Below are 21,793 nucleotides of genomic sequence, written 5' to 3' on the forward strand. Positions count from 1 at the left end.
TATGCTTCATGAAGTTCTCGTGCTATGTTTTTCAGCTCCATTGGGTCATTTATGTTCTTGTCTAAACTGGTTATTCTAGTTAGCAATTCCTGTGACCTTTTTTTCAGGGTTCTTAGCTTCTTTGCATTGGGTTAGCACATACTCCTTTAGCTCAGAGGAGTTTGTTATTACCCACCTTCTGAAGCCTACTTCTGTCAATCAGTCAAACTCATTCGCCATCCAGTTTTTTTCCCTTGCTGGCAAGGAGTTGTATCCTTTGGAGGAGAAGAGATGTTGTGGTTTTTGGAATTTTCAGCCTTTTGCACTGGTTTTTCCTCATGTTCATGGATTCATCTACCTTTGGTCTTTGATGCTGGTGAGCTTTGGATGGAGTTTCTGTGTGGACATCCTTTTGGTTGATGTTGATGCTATTCCTTTCTGTTTGTTAGCTTTTCTTCTAACAGTCAGGCCTCTCTGCTGCAGGTCTGCTGGAGTTTGCTGGAGGTCCACTCCAGACCCTGTATTACCAGTGGAGGCTGTGGAACAGCAAAGATTGCTGCCTGTTCCTTCCTCTGGAAGCTTCATCCCAGAGGGGCACTCACCAGATACTAGCTGGAACTCTCCTGTGTGAGCTGTCTATTGATCCTTGCTAGGAGGTGTCTCCCAGTCAGGAGGCACTGGGGTCAGGGATCCACTTGAGGAGGCAGTCTGTCCTTTAGCAGAGTTTGTGTGCTGCGCTGGGTGACCTGATGCTCTCTTCAGAGCTGGCAGGCAGGAATGTTTAAATCTGCCAAAGCCGTGCCCACAGCTGCCCCTTCCCCAAGGTGTTCTGTCCCAGGGAGATGGGAATTTTATCCATAAGGCCCTGACTGGGGCTGCTGCCTTTCTTTCAGAGATGCCCTGCCCATAGAGGAGGAATCTAGAGAGGCAGTCTGGCTACAGCAGCTTTGCCGAGCTGCAGTGGGCTCCACCCAGTTCAAACTTCCCAGCAGCTTTGTTTACACTGTGAGGGGAAAACCACCTACTTGAGCCTCAGTAATAGAGGATGCCTCTCCCCCAACCAAGGTTGAGCATCCCTGGTCAACCTCAGACTGCTGTGCTGGCAGTGAGAAATTCAAGCTGGTGAATCTTAGCTTTCTGGGCTCTGTGAGGGTGGGATCACCTGAGCTAGACCACTTCGCTCCCTGGCTTCAGCCATTTTCTAGGTGAGTGAACGGTTCCATCTTGCTGGCATCCTAGGTGCCACTGGGGTATGAAAATAAACTTCTGCTTCTAGCTTGGTGTCTGCCCAAATAGTCGCCAGTTTTGTGCTTGAAACTCAGGGCTCTGGTGGGATAGGCACTAGAGGGAATCTCCTGGTCTGAGGTTTGTGAAGACCATGGGAAAAGCATAGTGTCTGAGCTAGAGTGCACTGTTCCTTATGGCACAGTCCCTCGTGGCTTCCCTTGGCTAGGGGAGGGAGTTTCCCAACCCCTGTGCTTCCAGGTAAGGTGACATCCCACCTTGCTTCAGCTCACCCTCCATGGGCTGCACCCACTGTCTGACCAGTCCCAGTGAGAGGAGCCAGGTACCTCAGTTGGAAATGCAGAAATCACCTGCCTTCTGTGTTGATCTCTCTGGGAACTGCAGACTGGAGCTGTTCCTATTAGGCCATCTTTCCAGCCATTGAAGGGAACACTTTTGAAGTCATTCTATCAAGCCAATGTTATCCTGATACCAAAACCAGACAAAGACATCACAACAACAACAATAAAAAAAACCCCACAGACCTGTATCCCTTTTGAATATAGATGCAAAGATTCTTAAAAAAAATACTAGTAATGTGAATTGAGCAACATATAAAAAGATTATACACCATGAGCAGGTAGGGTTTGTCCCTAGAATATAAGATTGTTTCAAATATAAAAATAAATTAATGTAATATACCATATCAATACAATAAAGAACAAAAGCCACACAATTATATCAGTAGATGCAGAAAAAGCACCTGACAAAATTCAGCCTTCTTTCATTAATAAAGACATGAAACAGATCAGTAAACTAGGGATAGGAGGGATGTTCATCTATCTAACAAAAAGCAGAGCTATGAAAAACTCACAGCTAACATGCTTAATCATTGAAGGCTGAAAGCTTTTTCCCAAAGATTAAGAATAAGACAAGATGACCCCTCTATCCATTTGTATTCACCATTTTACTGTAGCTTATAAAAGGCATCCAGATTGTAAAGACATTAGTAAAACTATCTCCATTTACCAATGACATGATCTTTCACATAGAAAATCCTAAGGAACACACACACACACACACACACACACACACACACACACAACTGTTGTTGCTAATAAAATGAGTTCAGCAAGGCTGCATTGATACAGAATCAATATATGAAAATCAATTGTATTTACATACAATAGCAATGAACAATCTGAATATTAAACCAAGAAAATTTCATTCACAATAGTGTCAAATAATAAAATGCTTAGTAATAAAGTGTGACATATACTGGAAACTATAAAATATCACTGAAATGAGGAACTAAACAAGTGGAAAGATATGTTCTTGGGTTAGAAGACTTAATATTGTTATGGATCAGAAGACTTCATATTGCTAAAATGGCAACATTCCCCCAAATGTATCTACAGATTCAATGCAATCTTTATCAAAATTCTGGCTGCCCTTTTTATAAAAATTGACAAGGTGTTTGCTTCTAAAATTCATGTGGAAAGTGAGGAACGCAGAAGTTGGAAGATTTGTACTTTCCAATTTGAAAACTTACCATAAAACTACAATTATACCATTGCCAGATGGAGTGACATGCCCCAGTAGTCCCAGCTGCTCAAGAGGCTAAGGCAGGAGTATCCCTTGGGCCCAGGAGTGTGAGACCAGCTTGGACAACATAGGAAGACCGTTTCTCAGTTTTAAAAAACTGAACTCCAGTAATGCATTGTACTACTGATATAAGGATAGCCATATAGATTAATGAAATAGAATTGACAGTCTAGAAATAAATCATTTATGGTCAGCTAATTTTTGCCAAAGGTTCTAAGACAGTTCAATGGGGGAAAAAAGTCTTCTCAAAAATTGATTCCAGGTTACGACTATGCTAAAACCCCCTTAATCATACCATTTAAAAGGACAAGTTTTAATATACATGAATTATATCACAATAAGGTGGGAGGGGTGTGGGCAGGAAAGATGGAAATACAACATTCCAAAAGGCAGTGTATGCTTTGCTAGGAAGAGGTATGAAAGGAGAGTTGGCCAGCTCAGAATTAGAGGAGGTTCTACACATATCTTTCTCCAGCAAGTTCCATGACTGCATTGTGTGTATATATTTTTTAATTTGAAAGTTGAAATCTCTTTTTCTTGTTTAAACTAAGGGGAAAGAGAGGCTTTTGAAATTATCTGATAGCTATTGGTAACACTAGAAATGTGTCAAGAGCCCAATATTCTAGGACAACTACCCAGAGTGATTATTACAGAGAAAAAGCTGTTAGTATCTTTCTTGTGACCAAACTATAAAAATCTTGTTGCCAAAAGTCATCTTTTAGAAACTGGAAATAGTTATTTGTAACAGCTTTGCTGAGATTAGATTATGTTTAGTTGGAGAAGAGAGAATACAGTAGTGGGATGAGCCTATAGAGTTGAGACCAAATTAATACTTACACAATAGAAGGACTGATACTGTTAACTGGGCTGAAGGGAGAAGAGGAGGTTTACTGTACTTCTTCCTTTCCAATATTTCTGCCTTTTTGGGGGGGTGGCAGTTGGGGGTAGCCTTATTTGAATGGCCAAGATCTCCAGTACATTGTGAATAAAAGTCAAGAGCAGCCATCCTTGCCTCATTCCAATCTTCAGGGATTTAACACTCAGTCTTTCACCATTAAGTATAATGTTGGCATTAGGTATTCTCATAGATGCCCTTATTAGGTTGAGAAAGTTCACTTCTAGTCTTAGTTTGCTGAGAGGGTTTTATTTCTTCTTTTCATCATGACTAGATGTTAGATTTTGTCAAAGCATTTTCTCCAGCTAGTGTGATAGATTTTTTTCTTTTTCAGTCTGTTAATACGGTGAATTACATTGATTGATTTTGAAATTTTAAACCAACATTGCAATCTGGAGATATTACTCAAGTGATCATGATTTTTTGTCTTTTTATTGTTGAATTTGATTTGCTAAAATTTTAAGAATTTTTCTGTGTTCATGAGGATTATTAATCTGTAGTTTTCTTGTAATGTTTTTGTCTGGTTTTGGTATCAGGGCAATGCTGGCCTCAAAGAATAACTTGAGAAAGATTTCTTTCTTTTATATTTCTTAGAAAAATTCATGTAGAATTGCTTCCATTTTTTTCCTTAAATACTTGGTAGAATTTACCAGTGAAGCTCTCTGAGCCTGGAGGGTTGTGTATATGTGTGTGAGAAGATTTTAATCATAAACTTAATTTGTTTGATACAGGGCTGTTTCACATTATATATTTCTTCATGAGTGAGATTTGGTAGCTTTTCTTTCAGGGAATTTTTCTATTTTGATCTAAGTTGTCAAATTTACTATCATAAAAAGTTGCTTATAATAATCTCTTATTATCACTTTAAGGTTTGTAGAACATATCTCTTTCATTTCTGAGATTGGTAATTTATATAATCTCTTTTTCCTGATAAGTATGTGTAGAGTTTATCAATTTTATTAACTTTTTTTTTCCCCTAAATAACTAGGTTTTTATTTTACTTCTCAGTTGTTTTCTATTTCTACTTTAGTGGTTTCTGCTTTTATATTTATTAGTATAGTACTTTGGGCTTCATTTACTTTCTTTTTATAGTTTGTAAAGGTAGAAGCTTAGGTTATTGAATTTGGGCCTTTCTTATCCAATAAGTGCTTAATGTTTTATAAAAATAATTTCCCATCTAAGCACCGCTTTAGCTGTATCCTACACATTCTGATATGTTTTGTTTTCATTTTCATTCAGTTAACCACTTTATAATTTCCCTTTGATTTCTTCTTTCTTTTGCATTTTGCTTAGAATTATATTGTTTCGTTTCCAAATATTTGGGATATTTTCCAGATCTTTGTGTTACTGATCTCTGTTTTAATTCCACTGTAGTCAGAAAACATACTTTGTACAATTACATTCTTTTTGTTTTGTTATTTTCTTTGAGACAGAGTTTCGCTCCTGTAATCCAAGCTGGAGTGTAATGGTGCACTCTCGGCTCACTGCAACCTCTGCCTCCCAATTCAAGCAACTCTCCTGCCTCAGCCTCCCGGGTAGCTGGGATCATAGGCATGCACCACCACGCCCGGCCTGGCTAATTTTGTATTTTTAGTAGAGAAAGGGTTTCTCCATGTTGGTCAGGCTGATCTCGGACTCCCGACCTCAGGTGATCTGCCTGCCTTGGCCTCCCAAAGTGCTGGGATTACAGGTGTGAGCCACTGTGCCCGGCCTACAGTTTAAATTCTTTTAAATGTATTGAGACTTGGTTTATGGTCCAGACTATGGTCTAACTATCTTGATAATGTTCTATGTGTACTTTGAAAGACAGAGTTCTGCTGTTGTTGGGTGGAGTATTCTATAAATGTCAGTTAGGCCTAGTTGATTAAGAGTGTTATTTAAGTCTTACGTATCTTTCCTGATTTTTCAAGTTTGTAAATTTTCAGTCATTTCTTCACTTTTTTTTTTTGCTGTCTCCCTCATTCATTCATTCACCTTTCATTTTGTTCCTGTGACTCTGTACCACGTTATGTGTGTTGGTCTTAACTTTTCTGTTTCATTTTGGTAGTTTTTATCATTGTGTGTTCTAGTTTACTCATCTTTTATTTTACAGTGTCTCCTCTGCTGCTAAGCCCATCCAATGTATTTTTCATCTCAGACATTGTATTTTTCATCACTGAGATGACTTTCGCATCAGGCGTTTTGAATTTTATGTTGCTAGATACTGGATGAGAGAGATACATATGTATACACACAACCATACATAAAAACACACATATGTATAATGTTATACTATATTATAAATACGTATGTAAATATTCTTGGGCTTTGTACTGGGACACACTAAGTTAACTTGGAAACATTTTGGTCCTTTCCAGGCTTGCTTTTGAAGTTTGTTAGGCAAAGCCATCTCAGACTTTTGTTTAGGGCTAATGAATTTGACCTTACAACAGGCAGGATCACCTTCCAAGTACTTCCAGGTGCCCCAGCTGTTACTAGGTAGCTCCACTCTGGCTACTGAGAATGGGAACTATTCCCAGCCCTGAATAAGCTCCAGGAATTGATTCACGGGCTCCTTGCCAGTGGTTCTGTACCTGGCCTGAGGTAGTTATGTGAATGTTTGCTGGTCATACTCAGTTGAAGACTTTAGGTGCGCCCTCTACAGATCAGCAGAGTTCTTCCTTCTCCAATAATCCACCCTGCATGTCCTAGTGGTCTTTGCCTCCTCAAATTCTCAGTTGTTTCCTCAACTCAAGGAGACTACAGAGCTTTCCGATTCCCCTCCCTGTGTTGTAGCCTGTAAATGTACTTCAGGCAGGGTCACAGTTCTCTTTTCTCAGAAATCTATGTCTCATGTGCCTCTTTTCCAGTGTCTGCAAACTTTTTTTTCAAATATTTTGTCTGTTTTTTAGTTATTTAAAACAAGTGGGAAAAAACAAGTCCCTATTGCAGTTTTGTCCAGAAATGGAAATAGCATGTTGGACTTCGAATGTCTTACTACTGATTTTCTACTCAGTAATCAGTAAGCATATATTGAGGTAGGCCTTATCCCTCTGCCTGAGAGGGAATAGTTATTACTGAGTAGCCGTAGGGAATTGGTTTCAGGACTCCTACCAATACCAAAATCCATGGATGCTCAAACCTCTGATATAAAATGGCACAGTGTTTACATATAACCTTGGCACATCCTCCTGTGTACTTTAAATCGTCTTTAGATTACTTACCTAATACAATGCAAATCCCATTCAAAGGTGTGATTTAAAACTATAGATTTAAATCTTATATTATTTTGGCCAGGTATGGTGGGCCACACCTGAATCCTAGCACTTTGGGAGGCTGAGGAGGGGTGGAAAATTTGAAGTCAGGAGTTCAAGACCAGCCTAGCCAACATAGTGAAACCCTATCTCTGCTAAAAATACAAAATCAGCCAGGCATACACATGTAGTCCCAGCTACTCAGGAGGCTGAGGCAGGAGAATCACTTGAATCTGGGAGGTGTAGGTTGCAGTGAGCTGAGATTGCACCACTGCATTCCAGCCTGGGTGGAAGAGTGAAACTCTGTCTCAAAACAACAACAACAACAAGAAAACCCCTCCTATTATTTCTTATTGTTGTATTGTTACTTTTTATTGTTTTATTTTCAGATATTTTCAGTCTTAGGTCACTTTGAATCTATAGATGCAGAACCTGCAGATACAGAGGGTGATTGTGTATCCTCCCACCTAGCTCTGCTGAAGCAATCAGGAAATCCTGCTTTCACAGTGAACAATCATTTTTATTTGAATTTTTTTTACTCAGCTGACCGGGGCAGTAAATCTTTACTTCCATGGTTTTCGTAAGCATCTCAAAAGTAACTGCAGCATCTTTAAAGATAACTAATATCACTAAAAAAGGAAAGATATAATACTTGAAGTATAAATACTTGGAATTGAGGAAAACCCAAGACAACATCTTAGGTTGAGAATCAATGGTGTAGGAGCTGATTTCAGAGGGGAGAACTCTTTACCTCTGCCCCCAGCTTCACAGCAGGTCAGATTCCCCAAAGCAACCCAGGGGTTGGCCTAGTTAACATGCAGTCTCTCCCGCCAGCTGTGACCTGCTTCCTTTCAGGAGATCACTGAGCAAAGGAAATTGAGGTGGCTGATTGAGGGGCATCTTAATTGTTCTCCCCCCACCTATTTGTATTAGGGAATAGAAAAACACTTGGGTACTGTGGTGAGCCACACGCTAACGTATCTCCAGGGTGCTGGCCTTCCAAGTGCACACCATTCTCTAGTGAAAACAGGAAAGGGAGCCTTGCAGTAAAATGATGAATAGCTTCACGACTGGCTGTCAATTTTGCCTAAATTGTAGATTTTGCCATGTAATTCTGTGTGAAGACCTGGAAGGATCTAAGGAAAGCAACAAAAAAATCAATCTGAATCCTTCAGTGATCATGATGATGAATGTGTTGACGTCTTAGGGGAAAATGAAGGAAATCAGATCCAGGTGGCTCTATATCATTTCCAAAAATTACCTCTGCGTAATTTGGATCCCATGTTTTTGAGAGAATGGGGACATACAACCAGTACCCTGAAACCATGTGAAGAATATATCAGGAGTTTCATTTTGACTGAGAAGGGCAGGCTCTCATCTGGATTAAAAAAAAAAAAAAAAGATGAAGCTTATTTATAAGCATATGGAAAAAAGCAAGAAATCTTTTAATACTAAAATCTGATCTGACCTGTTGGAAAAGGCATTTTACGTATTAACTTGAACCTTTGGCTTTTGCTTTTGTTGAGGAGTCTGATGGTTGTCCTAGTTGTGTCTGAGGAAGGTTTTGGACTTGTTACCAGAGTGGTGTCACATATACGTGTCCTGGCTCTGCTACCTGGAACTTTCCTAAGCCTTTCAAACCTAACAACCAGTATTCTTTCAGCCATAAATGGTGGCTGGAATCACCTGCCCCTCATGGTCAAACTGACAATGGTATTTTATATATTGTGATATCTTTCAACAGTGCTTTGCAGTCAGTGCAGTCTTTCCATACCTCAATTTTTCATCAGACACTGAGTTCAAGTGTTACACTTCTCTTGCAGATAAAGAAATGGGGAATTTCGAGAATCAAGAAAGGTTAGGTGAATTGGCCAGTGTCCCAAGGGCAGGGACCTAGGCAAAAACAAATTCCAAATCCAGTATTCTCTGCTAAAATGTGCCATCTCCCTCCCTTTAGGGTTGGAGGAAGATACTAGGGCTAGTCCTACAGCTAATGCTTTATGATTCTTTGTTCTGCTTCACTTAGCACCTGCTGTACCATGTTGTGTTTATAAGTGGCTTAGTGTTAATTTTTCTCCAAAACGCAGCAGGGTCTGGAACAGGAGACTGGTCCAGTCTGGCATCTGGCAAGGATGGTAGTTGTGTGTTCTCATAGCTCCTCCATTATTACCTGGTATCACTTAGTAGTACTTTACAAACGGAATCATAAATCAATTCATTTAATGTAGAGAAGGGCAAAAAGTTGCTAAGAAATGTTCCTGGGGGTTGGTCGTTGGAGCTTCAGCTGTGGGATGGTGGCTGACTTGAGAGTATCACCTTAGTCACTAAGGAAAACGAAGTCCAGGGCTTCAGAACGTCAAAACAATTATTACTTGCTGAGATGGCAAAAACAATTATAGAGTGCTTTAATGGCCGAGCTTTAAACAGTTTGTTAAACTACAGATTAAGTACTTACTCTTTTTTCTTTGAGACAGGGTCTCATTCTGTCGGCCAGGCTGGAGCTGCAGTGGCACAGTCCTAGCTCACTGCAGTCACAACCTCACAGGCTGAAGCAATCCTTCCACCTCAGCCTTTCAAGTAGCCGGGACTACAGGCACACACCACAACACTCGGCGAATTTTTGTATTTTTTGTAGATACAGGGTCTCATTATGTTGCCCAGGCTGGTCTTGAACTCCTGGGCTCAAGGGATCCTTCTGCCTTGGCCTCCCAAAGTGCTGAGATGACAGATGTGAGACACTGCCCAGTCAGTAATGATTTTTCATATGACCAAACCACTGAAGACAATTTACACTTACTTATTTTTGGTAAAAAAAAAAAAAAAAAAAAAAAAAAAAAAAAAATTATCAAGTGACCTGATACCTCCTGCACTGATTTCTGTCCCACATATCGTTTTTAGGTTGACCAGATGATTAAAAATTAGGTATTATTCTCTAGCTAACTGGCTTTACTTCTGTTGCTTTCTCTTCTAAATGCAAAGTGAATCCAAGCAGTGCTGAATTTAAGGAAGCATACATAATTAATATTACAGGGTAGGCAGGAGAGCTGGGCATGTGGTCTAATACCCCAAGTGTAGTTAAGGCAAGTATGTATGATTTTCAGTTGCATTTAGTCCTTAGTTATTCCTAGAGTGGGAAATGTGGGGTGTTGATGACCACTGTGAAACAGCAGCTTATAAAATTCACCCTTTCTTTAAAAAAAAAAATATATATATATATATATACACACACACACACACACGTGTATACATATATATACACACATACATATATATATATATACACACATACATATATATATATATTTTTTTTTTTATTGCATTTTAGGTTTTGGGGTACAAGTAAAGAACATGCAGGATTGTTGCATAGGTACACACATGGCAATGTGGTTTGCTGCCTCCATCCCCTTCACCTGTATCTGGCATTTGTCCCCATGTTATCCCTTCCCAACTCCCCACCCCCCACTGTCGCTCCCCTAGTTCACCCCAACAGACTTCAGTGTGTGATGTTCCCCTTCCTGTGTCCATGTGTTCTTATTGTTCAACACCTGCCTATGAATGATAACCTGCGGTGCTTGATTTTCTGTTCTTATGTCAGTTTGCTGAGAAGGATGGTTTCCAGGTTCATCCATGTCCCTACAAAGGACACAAACTCATCATTTTTTATGGCTGTGTAGTATTCCATGGTGTATATGTGCCACGTCTTCCCTGTCCAGTCTATCATCGTGGGCATTTGGGTTGGTTCCAGGTCTTTGCTATTGTAAACAAAACTGCAATGAACATTCGTGTGCATGTGTCCTTATAACAGAACGCTTTTAAATCCTTTGGATATATATCCAGTAATGGGATTGCTGGGTCAAATGGAATTTCTATTTCTAGGTCCTTGAGGAATCACCACACTGTCTTCCACAATGGTTGAACTAATTTACACTCCCACCAACAGTGTAAAAGTGTTCCTATTTCTCTACATCCTCTCCAGCATCTGTTGTCTCCAGATTTTTTAATGATTGCCATTCTAACTGGCTTGATGTGGTATCTCAATGTAGTTTTGATTTGCATTTCTCTAATGACCAGAGATGATGAGCATTTTTTCATATGTTTGTTGGCCTGATATATGTCTTCTTTTGTAAAGTGTCTGTTCATGCCCTTTGCCCACTTTTGAATGGGTTTGTTTCTTGTAAATCTGTTTTAATTCTTTGTAGATTCTGGATATTAGTCCTTTGTCAGATGGGCAGATTGCAAAATTTTTTTCCCCATTCTGTTGGTTGCTGATTTACTCTAATAATTGTTTCTTTTGCTGTGCAGAAGCTCTGAAGTTTAATTAGGTCCGATTTGTCTATTTTGGCTTTTGTTGCCAATGCTTTGGGGGTTTTAGTCATAAAGTCCTTGCCGATGACTATGTCCTGAACAGTTTTGCCTAGATTTTCTTCTAGGGTTTTTATGGTGTTAGGTCTTATGTTTAAGTCTTTAATCCATCTGGAGTTAATTTTAGTGTAAGGTGTCAGGAAGGGGTCCGGTTTCTGCTTTCCTCACATGGCAAGCCAGTTTTCCCAGCACCATTTATTAAACAGGGAATCCTTTCCCCATTGATTGTTTTTGTGAGGTTTGTCAAAGATCAGATGGTTGTAGATATATGGCATTGCCTCCGACGTCTCTGTTCTGTTCCATTGGTCTATATCACTTTTTGTACCAGTACCATGCTGTTTTGATTACTGTATCCTTGTAGTATAGTTTGAAGTCAGGTAGTGTGATGCCTCCAGCTTTGTTTTTTGCTTAGAATCCACTTGGCTATGCGGGCTCTCTTTTGGTTCCATATGAAGTTTAAGGTGGTTTTTTTCAGTTCTGTGAAGAAGGTCCTTGATGGCTTCATGGGGATAGCATTGAATCTATAAATTACTTTGGGAAGTGTGGCCATTTTCACAATATTGATTCTTCCTAACCATGAGCATGGAATGTTTCTCCATCTGTTTGTGTCCTGTCTTATTTTGTTGAGCAGTGGTTTGTAGTTCTCCTTGAAGAGATCCTTTACATTTTTTGTTAGTTGTATTCCTAGATATTTTATTCTCTTTGTAGCAATTGAGAATGGCAGTTTGTTATTGAATTGGCTCTTTTTAAGTCTGTTATTGGTGTATAGGAATGCTTGTGATTTTTGCACATCGATTTTGTATCCTGAGACTTTGCTGAAGTTGCCTATTAGTTTCAGGAGATTTTGGGCTGAGATGATAGGGTCTTCTAAATATACAGTCATGTCATCTGCAAATAGAGACAATTTGACTCCTCCTTTCCTAAGGGAATACTCCTTTTTCTTTTTCTTGCCTGATTGCTCTGGCAAGAACTTCCAATACTGTATTGAATATGAGTGGTGACGGAGGGTATCCTTGTCTAGTGCCAGATTTCAAAGGGAATTCTTCCAGTTTTTGCCTATTCAGTATGATATTGGCTGTGGGTTTGTTGTAAATAGCTTTTATTATTTTGAGATATATTTCATCAATACCTAGTTTACGAGAGTTTTTAGCATAAAGGGCTGTTGAATTTTGTCAAAGGCCTTCTCTGCATCTATTGAGATAATCATGTGGTTTTTGTCTCTGGTTCTGTTTATGTGGTGAATTACATTTATTGACTTGCGTTATGTTGAACTAGCCTTGCATCCCTGGGATTAAGCCTACTTGATCGTGATGGATAAGCTTTTTGATGTGCTGTTGCAATTGGTTTGCCAGTATATTATTGATGATTTTTGCATCTATGTTCATCATGGAGATTGGCCTGAAGTTTTCTTTTCTTGTTGAGTCTCTGCCGGGTTTTGGTATCAGGATGATGTTGGTCTCATAAAATGATTTGGGAAGTATTCCCTCTTTTTTGATTGTTTGGAATAGCTTCAGAAGGAGTGGTACCAGCTCCTCTTTGTATGTCTGGTAGAATTCAGCTGTGAACCTAACTGGACCTGGACTTTTTTGTTTGGTAGGCTCTTAATTGCTGCCTCAACTTCAGCCCTTGTTACTGGTCTATTCAGGGTTTCAACTTCTTCCTGGTTTAGGCTTGGGAGTATGCAAGTGTCCAGGAATTTATCCATTTCTTCCAGGTTTACTGGTTTATGTGCATCAAGTTGTTTGTAATACTCTCTGATGGTGGTTTGAATTTCTGTGGAATCTGTGGCGATATCCCCTTTATCATTTTTTATTGCATCTATTTGATTCTTCTCTCCTTTTTTATTAATCTGGCTAGTGGTCTGCTTATTTTGTTGATCTTTTCAAAAAACCAGCTCCTGGATTTACTGATTTTTTGAAGGGATTTTTTGTGTCTCTATCTCCTTCAGTTCTGCTCTGATCTTAGTTTTTTCTTGTCTTCTGCTAGGTTTTGACTTTTATTGATCTTACACCTCTAGGTCTGTCAGTTCTGATGATAGGGTGTCGATTTTAGATCTTTCCTTGCTTCTCATGTGGGCATTTATTGCTATATATTTTCCTCTAGACACTGCTTTAAATGTATCCCAGAGATTGTGGTATTTCGCCTTTGTTCTCATTGGTTTCAAGGAACATCTTTATTTCTGTCTTCATTTCATTGTTTATCCAGTCAACATTCAAGAGCCAGTTCTTCAGTTTCCATGAAGCTGTGCGGTTCTGAGTTAGTTTCTGAATTCTGAGTTCTAACTTGATTGCACTGTGGTCTGTGAGACTGCTATGATTTCCATTGTTTGCATTTGCTGAGGAGTGATTTACTTTGGATTATGTGGCCAATTTTAGAGTAGGTGTGATGTGGTGCTGAGAAGAATGTATATACTATCGATTTGGGGTGGAGAGTTCTGTATATGTCTATTAGGTTTGCTTGGTCCAGGTCTGAGTTCAAGTCCTGGATATCCTTGTTAATTTTCTGTCTCATTGATCTAATATTGACAGTGGGGTGTTAAAGTCTCCCACTATTATTGTGTGGAAGTCCAAGTCCCTTTGTAGGTTGTTAAGAACTTGGCTTATGTATCTGGGTGCTTCTGTATTGGGTGCATATATATTTAGGATGGTTAGCTCTTCTTGTTGCATTGATCCTTTTACCATTATGTAATATCCTTGTCTCTTTTGATCTTTGTTGGCTTAAAGTACATTTTATCAGAGACTAGGATTGCAACTCCTTTTTTTTTTTACTCTCCATTTGCTTGGTAAATCTTCCTCCATCCCTTTGAGCCTATGTGTATACTCGCATGTGAGACGGGTTTCCTGAATACAGCACACTGATGGGTTTTGACTTTTTATACAGTTTGCTAGTCTGTGTCTTTTGATTGGGGCATTTAGCCCATTTACATTTAGGGTTAATATTGTTATGTGTGAATTTGATCCTGCCATTTTGATGCTAGCTGGTTGTTTTGCCAGTTAATTGATGCAGTTTCCTCATTGTGTTGATGTTCTTTACCATTTGGTATGTTTTTGGAGTGGCTGGTACTGATTGTTGCTTTCTATGTTTAATGCTTCTTTCAGGAGCTCCTGTAAAGCAGGCCTGGTGGTGATGAAACCTCTCAGTAATTGCTTGTTTGTAAAGGATTTTATTTCTCCTTTGCTTATGAAACTTCCTTTGGCTGGATATGAAATTCTAGGTTGAAAGTTCTTTCATTAAAGGATGGTGAATATTGGTCCCCACTCTCTTCTGGCTTGTAGGGTTTCTGCTGAGATATTTGCTCTGAGTCTGATGGGCTTCCCTTTGTGGGTAACCCTACCTTTCTCTCTGGCTGCCCTTAGCATTTTCTCCTTCATTTCAACCCTGGTGAATCTGACGATTATGTGCCTTGGGGTTGCTCTTCTTGAGGAATATCTTTGTGGTGTTCTCTGTATTTCCTGGACTTGAATATTGGCCTGCCTTGCTAGGTTGGGGAAGTTTTCCTGGATAATATCCTGAAGAGTGTTTTCCAGCTTGGATTCATTCTCTTCGTCGCATTCAGGTACACCTATCAAACGTAGATTAGGTCTTTTCACATAATCCTGTATTTCTTGAAGGCTTGTTCGTTTCTTTTTACTCTTTTTTCTCTAATGTTACCTTCTCATTTTATTTCATTGAGTTGATCTTCAATCGCTGATATCCTTTCTTCTGCTTGGTCAATTCAGCTATTGAAGCTTGTGTTTGCTTCATGAAGTTCTTGTGTTGTTTTTCAGTCCATCCATTCATTTATATTCCCCTCTAAGCTGTTTATTCTTGTTAGCATTTTATCAAACCTTTTTCAAGGCTCTTAGTTTCTTTGCATTGGGTTAGAACATGTTCTTTTAGCTCAGAGAAGTTTCTTATTACCCATCTTCTGAAGCCTGTTTCTGTCAATTCATCAGACTCATTCTCCATCCAGCTTTGTTCCCTTGCTGGTGAGGAGTTGTGATTCCTTGGAAGAGGCAAGGCGTTCTGGTTTTCATTGTTTTCATCCTTTTTGCATTGATTTCTTCCCATCTTTGTGAATTTACCTGTGGTCTTTGTAGCTGGTGACTTTCCAATGGGGTCTCTGAGTGGACATCCAGTTTGTTGATGATGAAGTTATTTCTTTCTGTTTCTTAGTTTTCCTTCTAACAGTCAGGCCCCTCTGCCCTGACTGCAGAGGTCCACTCCAGGCCCTGCTTGCCTGGGGATCATCTGTAGCAGCTGCAGAACAGTAAGGGTTGCTGCCAGTTTCTTCTTCTGCTATCCTTATCCCAGAAGGATACCCACCAGATCAGTCTGAGCTCTCCTTTATGAGGTGACTCTTTGGATATATGGGGGTCAGGGAGCTGCTTGAGGAGACAGTCCATCCTTTATAGGAGCTCAAGTGCTAAGCTGTGAGCTCTGTTGTTCCATTCAGAGCTGCTGGGCAGGTACGTTTAAGTCTGCTGCAGCAGAACTCATAACCACCTTTTTTTTTTTTCCCCCAGGTGCTCTGTCCCGGGAAGATAGGGCTTTATTTATGTTTCTGTTGTGCTGCTGCTTTTCAGGGATGCACTGCCCAGTGAGGAGGCAGCCTAGTCGTCGTCTGCCAGCAGAGGTGTTGCTGAGCTGCTGTGGGCTCTGCCCAGCTGCCATGTGAACTTCCCTGCAGTCATGTTTATAGGGGTATAGTTAGAACTGCCTTGGCAATGGCGGCCCACCTCTGTAATGGCGGACTGCCTCGGCAATGGTGAGCTGCCTTGTTAATAGCAGACTGCCTCAGCAATGGCAGGCTATCTCAGTAGTGGCAGACTGCCTCGGTAATGGCGGATGCCCCTACCCCACAGAGCTGGACCATCCTGGGTTCAGCTGTGCTTGTTATGAAACTCTCAGTCCAGACTGTTTCAGATTGCCAGTCTTTGTGGGGGTGGGACCAGCTTAACCTGATCACCTGGCTCCCTGTCTCAGTCCCCTTTTTATCAGTTGAACGAGTGACTCTGTCTCCCAGGCGTATCAGTCGCCAGTTGAAAAGGCGCCCAGATTTGTGTGAGTTTTTGTGCAGACACCCACTGCGCCAGCTCAAACAGCTGCGCTAGAGACTTGTGGCGCTTTTCTGCCTGCGAATCTCCTGGCCTGGTTCCCTGTTTCAGTCCCCTTTTTATCAGTCGACTGGGCGACTCTGTCTCCCAGGTGCTCCACTTGCCAGCTGAAATGGCGCCTGGACCCATGTGACTTTTTGTGCAGAGACCTGCCACACCTGGCCAAAACAGCCATGCTGGAAACCAGTGGCGCTCCTCTGCCTGGGAATCTCCTGGTCTGTGGGCAATAAAAATCCATCTGGAAGGTGACCACTCACCCTCCGCACTCTCGCTGGGAGCTGCAATCCAGAGCTGCTCCTACTTGGCCATCTTATATCCCTCTGCCAAAAACATTATCCACCCTTAAAACAGACTAACCTTCATATTTCGCATAGATGCTCCTGTGTACATCCCTATGTGGAATGTACAATATTGTAATGATTGATTTTCCTTTGAGACTGTAATACAGGTAATGTTCCTGTTCAACTTTGTAAACCAAGACCTGACACACAGTAGGTATTTTAAAAATTGTTTTTGATGTCACCAAAATTACACAGAAAAAAGAGAAGTACACCAGTATTTTAAAGTTTGGTTTTTTTTTTTTTTTTTTACTTTTCACAAAGGATTTGCTGTAAGTCTTCAGGTCATCTTGTCCAATCCAAAAGCTGTATTTAAGCGTCGTGGATCCCAGCCAGGGATGCAAGAATCTGATTTTCTCAAACAGATAACAACGGTGGAAGAACTGGAACCGAAAGCAAATAACTGCACTAAGGTATTCATTTCACTTGTGCTCCCTGACCTCAAGCGTCAGCATCAAGAATGTGATACCCAAGCTGTTTCCTTCCCCTTCAGGTTCTCGTGTGGCACACTCGGACAGAGAAGGTTAATCTAGCCAACGAGCCAAAGTACCACCTGGACACAGTGAAAATTGAGGTATAAATTGAAGCAGCAACTGGTACAGTTTTACCCAGCCAGTGGATCCATATGGAAGAGGATGTTTGGGGTTGAGGCTGCGGAGCATTCAGGTATTGTCTGTTTTACTTCAGTACAAAAGCCTTTCTTGTCATCTGGATGGACATTTGTTTACATGGAGCTTATCCGTTAACATAAGCTAATTGGACGGTACAAAATGTATGTTTTGTCGTCATTTGTTCTGCATGTTTTCTCTACAACTAAATTGGAAGATTTTTGTACAGTACTGATACTGCAAGATACCACTCTGAGTATCTTATATATATATTTTTTTTTCTCTAATTTTCCCTTATAATTAGTAGACCTGAACAGGTTTTAAAAACAGACAAGTATTTTATCAGGTAAACATTCCTGATTCCTGACTGTGCAACATTAATCTTTGGAAGGTTAGTGGCAGTATACATCATAGGAAATAACCCACAAATGAAAAGGTCTATGGATTCATCTGTTTAATATAGGGAAATAACATTTTATCAATACTAGGCACCATAAAATGTAAACACAATTACTGTCATAAACCTGGATATACCTTCAAGGATTCAAAGTGGCTTTTAGTTACCCTGTTTGCATATAGTGCAGAAAAGGTCTTCATGTTAGCACTATGTACATTAAGAAGAGATCCAAATTACACGAAAGGCAGATAAAATTTGAATTCTTTAAACATTCATTAAACTAAGTTTTGGAGTAACATCCAGGTTTATCTTCCTTTCACTAACCACGTTCCCTGTTAAGCACATCATAACAACAGCACAGTGAAGTGAATGATGAAATAAAAGAATTTTTGATACACTAGAAAACAGTGCTCAGTGAGACATTTACATTCTATTTATATGATTAAACATTTGATCATACAGTACCTTCCTACAGGATTACTGGCTAATTTGGGGATGGGGTTTATACTGTTAGAGGTATTACTAACATGATAACTACTTCCCTTATATGCAAACATTAGAGCTATAATTTTATTGACAGGAAAACTGATTTTGCAAGTTGAGCAGCTTCTCAAGTAATGCAGTATATGAAATCATGGGAAATATGAACAAAGCTGCCCTTGACATAAAATGGTTTATCAACTTGCTTTTCACCACATCAAATTTAATCAGTACAGACCAACACGGTCAATCAGATCATTCTTAATATGAACAAATGGGTAAAAAGAAAAAAAATATGTATATGAATAAACAGGGGAACTAGATGCATTTTAGCAAGGAATGTCAGGTGGTAGTTCTGGATGAAACTTGTATTGCAGTTTTCATTTCCATAGTTGTGTGCTGAGAGTCTGACCCGATGAGCTTCCAGACCATCCTGCTGTTGTGCTGGGGGGCTGGCCAAAACCCGCAGTAGGGGTTGCACTACTGATACTCATGCCAGCCATTTGTTGATTCATCTGTGAAACACACAAAAGACTTAGTTCAAGAGGCTTACTTCATTTCTAATTCTTGTTTCTTTAGCCACATAATTGATCATATTTTTATTAATGTGACAACTAGTCCAAGCACTGGAATAAAAACAAAGTAACATACAAACATTTCTTAAAGTAAATAGCTACTTTGTTCCCTTCTTGTTCTTTATTTATCTACTTTCTAGATTCAATTCCCCAAAGATTAACCACAACTTAAAAAAAATACCAAAGCAATCTTGGAATTTGTATCTGGGTATATAATGAGTCAGTTACTCTAACTTTCAACTACACTACGATGTTGTGCTTTACTACTAATGAGTAAGAAAATTTTAGAAAGTAAAATAGTCTAAAGTTATCCTATAAACTTTGTATGATAGCTGTTATTCTGTTAAAATCTTAAATGGCTCTAAATACTTCCTAAATATTTAAAAAGTGGTCATAAAGCATTTATTTCTCTTGCTGATCTACCAACATAAACATCTAAAATTTATTTTCATTATATGCAGTAAAGTATAAGATTACATGTATTTTTCTTTTAGAGTCAAATATATATATATATATATATATATAAAAGCATCTTAACCCTGTGGTTCTCTTACTTCCAAAACTGGTGATAAGAGAAGGAAAAGCAAGATTTAGTATATAGATTGGATTTAAAACTTACACTCAGAGTTAGACTGTGTTCCCAATTTAATATAGTTGACTTATTTACAGTTTCAAAGACACTAACATGAACTACATCACTAATCAGGCATAAGTGTCTGAAGGAGCAGATCACATCTTCATACCTACTAAAGGACATCTTAACCACCTTGCCGTTGGCCAGTAGATTCCACTGATGGAGTGCTGAAGAACAGCATCACCGTTCTGCATTATTTGGAAGTAAGAGCGAATGTTAACTCCTTCCTGGTTCATCTAGCACCTTAACACTGGGCTAGGTGTGCTTCAGCATGTTGACCATGTGACTGACATTTGGCACATACAATTTTTTAGATTTGCAATGGGTAAAGACCAATCTCTTGCCTATATTCTGGTAAATGGTGTTAGCAAAATTAATTGGGATAGGTAGTGATTGTGCTAATGTTAGAAATCACTCTAGACTATTCCGTGAATGCTCTAAAGGTAAAACAAGTGACCACACAGAAACCAAGATTGCCAAAATGCTGGAGCAACATCAATGGGAAGTATAAAAGGAAGAGGAGTGGGAGCATGAACCTATCTAAGAGCCTTTACTGTGCAGCTAGAGAAAAGTCAGAACAGAGCACCCGAAACAGAAGTTGATAACGTAGGTAGAAATAGGATTTTACAATATGAGGGGATGTCTTGTTCACACCTTATGGAAACTGAATCTTTTTGTACTCTTTTAAACCATAAAAGTCATCACAGGGTATGTAAAAAGAAAATACAACTTTACAAAGGTTTTTGAACAAAAATAATTTTTACAGAGCCATGGGGCAGTAACCATATGACCTGAAAAATAGGCTCAGATCCCTCATAAAATAGTGCTTTGAGAATATGAGACTAGATTTTTTTTCTAATAACAGACCCCAAAATTATTAATGAAGATTAGTTGTCTACGTGAGCTGTAAAAAATGCCCCACCAGTAAGCTGAGTAAAGCTTAGTGCTAACCTCAGAGGTGGCAGAAAGGAAGTCTTTCATGATGGCTAAGATAATTTCTGGCCATTAGCAAACAGATTAGGGGTGTTCACCATTAGGGTTACATTACAATTTGAAGTGAAAGACATTTAACCTTTCTTTACAGAATACTCTAAAACAGGACTAATAACACAGCATTTGTCTATCTGATACAACTTCATAATATTTATAGATACTTTTGACCTTATACATATTATCCCTATTAAACTCTTTCTGCCAAATCTCAAGACTTAAAAAAAAATGATTTAGAAAATAAATCTGGTTTCTTTGATTTGAGAGAAGCTAGAAATTAAATGACCCCTACCTGTGAGAGGCTCCACTGGGGCTGCTGAGCTTGCGGCAGGCCAAACTTACTCTGGGGTGCACCCATTTGTCCCACGATTCCTCCTTGGGGGCCAACAACATTTTGAGGAAGTGGCATCACACCAGTTTGTGCATTTCCCATAAACCCATTGGGCATGGGCATGCCCACCATCATGCTTGGACTTTGCCCCATCACGTTTCCTATAAGGCCAGGAGCTGCAGCCACAGGTACACCCATCGATGGAAAACCCTGAAATGCAGCTGGTGCTTGTGAGGTAAATGATATATTTGTGGTTCCCATAAACACACCTGCACCACAAAAAGAAAATGAATGAAGACAGAGCTATCATGAGTAGTTGCACTCACCACTATAATCACAGGAAACTGTCTTTCTGAACTACTCACAGCAAACATTTTCATTCCAGTTTGGCTGCTCCTACTACTCAGACCAACCCACACCTAAACCCTGAGAGCTGGTTATTTCTAGAATGCAGACAAATCAATTATTAACCTAAGTAAATTTACTTAAGAAATGTAAATCCTACGCAACACCCACACAAAATACCTTCCATTGTGAAGACCAAACTATGTAGCATGACATCATACACTGTTTTTTTGCTGACTTGTACCACTGGTCTCCCAATACCAAACACAGGCAAGTGAGAGCTGATTATATCTGGCTTCAGTGGATGTGGTGGGTGCCACACAGTTTTAGCTTGTATGTGAAATGCAGCTCATTATTTTAAAGGAAATGGTCTGAAAGATTAACACTCTGTAAACAATAAGCCTTAGGCTAATATTTTGTTATAATTACAAAAAAATTCATAGATCTTTTGGAATCTGTGTGGTAACTGAAGATTGCTTATCTTCACAGAAAATATACTGTACACAAAGTCATAAACTTCATGCAAATCAAGTTTCAATAATTCATCAAAGATAATCTGTGTCCTGTAAGCTTGTGAAATAGTGATCTATGAACAGCTTGTTAATTCCAAATAAAGTTCTGTTAATCCTGTAAATGCCTCTTAATTTTTTAATTCTAATGCTCATTCATTTCAGCTTCATAATTGTACAAACTACAACAAC

At 39.4% G+C, this 21,793-nt stretch overlaps 2 protein-coding genes across 4 annotated transcripts in view; one reads left to right on the forward strand and one right to left on the reverse strand.

The window, feature by feature from the left end:
- Positions 1–21,726, forward strand: part of B3GAT2 (beta-1,3-glucuronyltransferase 2) — a 98,049-nt gene extending 76,323 nt beyond the window's left edge. The window contains exons 3-4 of the mRNA XM_017549416.2: positions 16,997–17,145; positions 17,226–21,726. Coding sequence (XP_017404905.1) covers positions 16,997–17,145; positions 17,226–17,312 — 236 coding nt within the window. The 3' untranslated portion in view covers positions 17,313–21,726. The remainder of the gene's footprint in view (positions 1–16,996; positions 17,146–17,225) is intronic.
- SMAP1 (small ArfGAP 1) overlaps positions 16,972–21,793 on the reverse strand; it is a 176,356-nt gene continuing 171,534 nt past the window's right edge. For 2 of the 3 annotated variants that reach the window (XM_017549410.2, XM_017549409.2), the window contains 2 exons: positions 20,709–21,016; positions 16,972–18,732 (listed from right to left, as the gene is read on the reverse strand). In XM_017549410.2, coding sequence (XP_017404899.1) covers positions 18,598–18,732; positions 20,709–21,016 — 443 coding nt within the window. In that variant the 3' untranslated portion in view covers positions 16,972–18,597. Of the gene's footprint in view, positions 18,733–18,946; positions 19,628–20,708; positions 21,017–21,793 lie in introns of those variants that run through there. The other variant, XM_017549414.1, reaches the window with a different exon arrangement.

This window comes from Cebus imitator, unplaced genomic scaffold (assembly GCF_001604975.1).
Source record: "Cebus imitator isolate Cc_AM_T3 unplaced genomic scaffold, Cebus_imitator-1.0 Scaffold218, whole genome shotgun sequence".
Taxonomy (NCBI): domain Eukaryota; kingdom Metazoa; phylum Chordata; class Mammalia; order Primates; family Cebidae; genus Cebus; species Cebus imitator.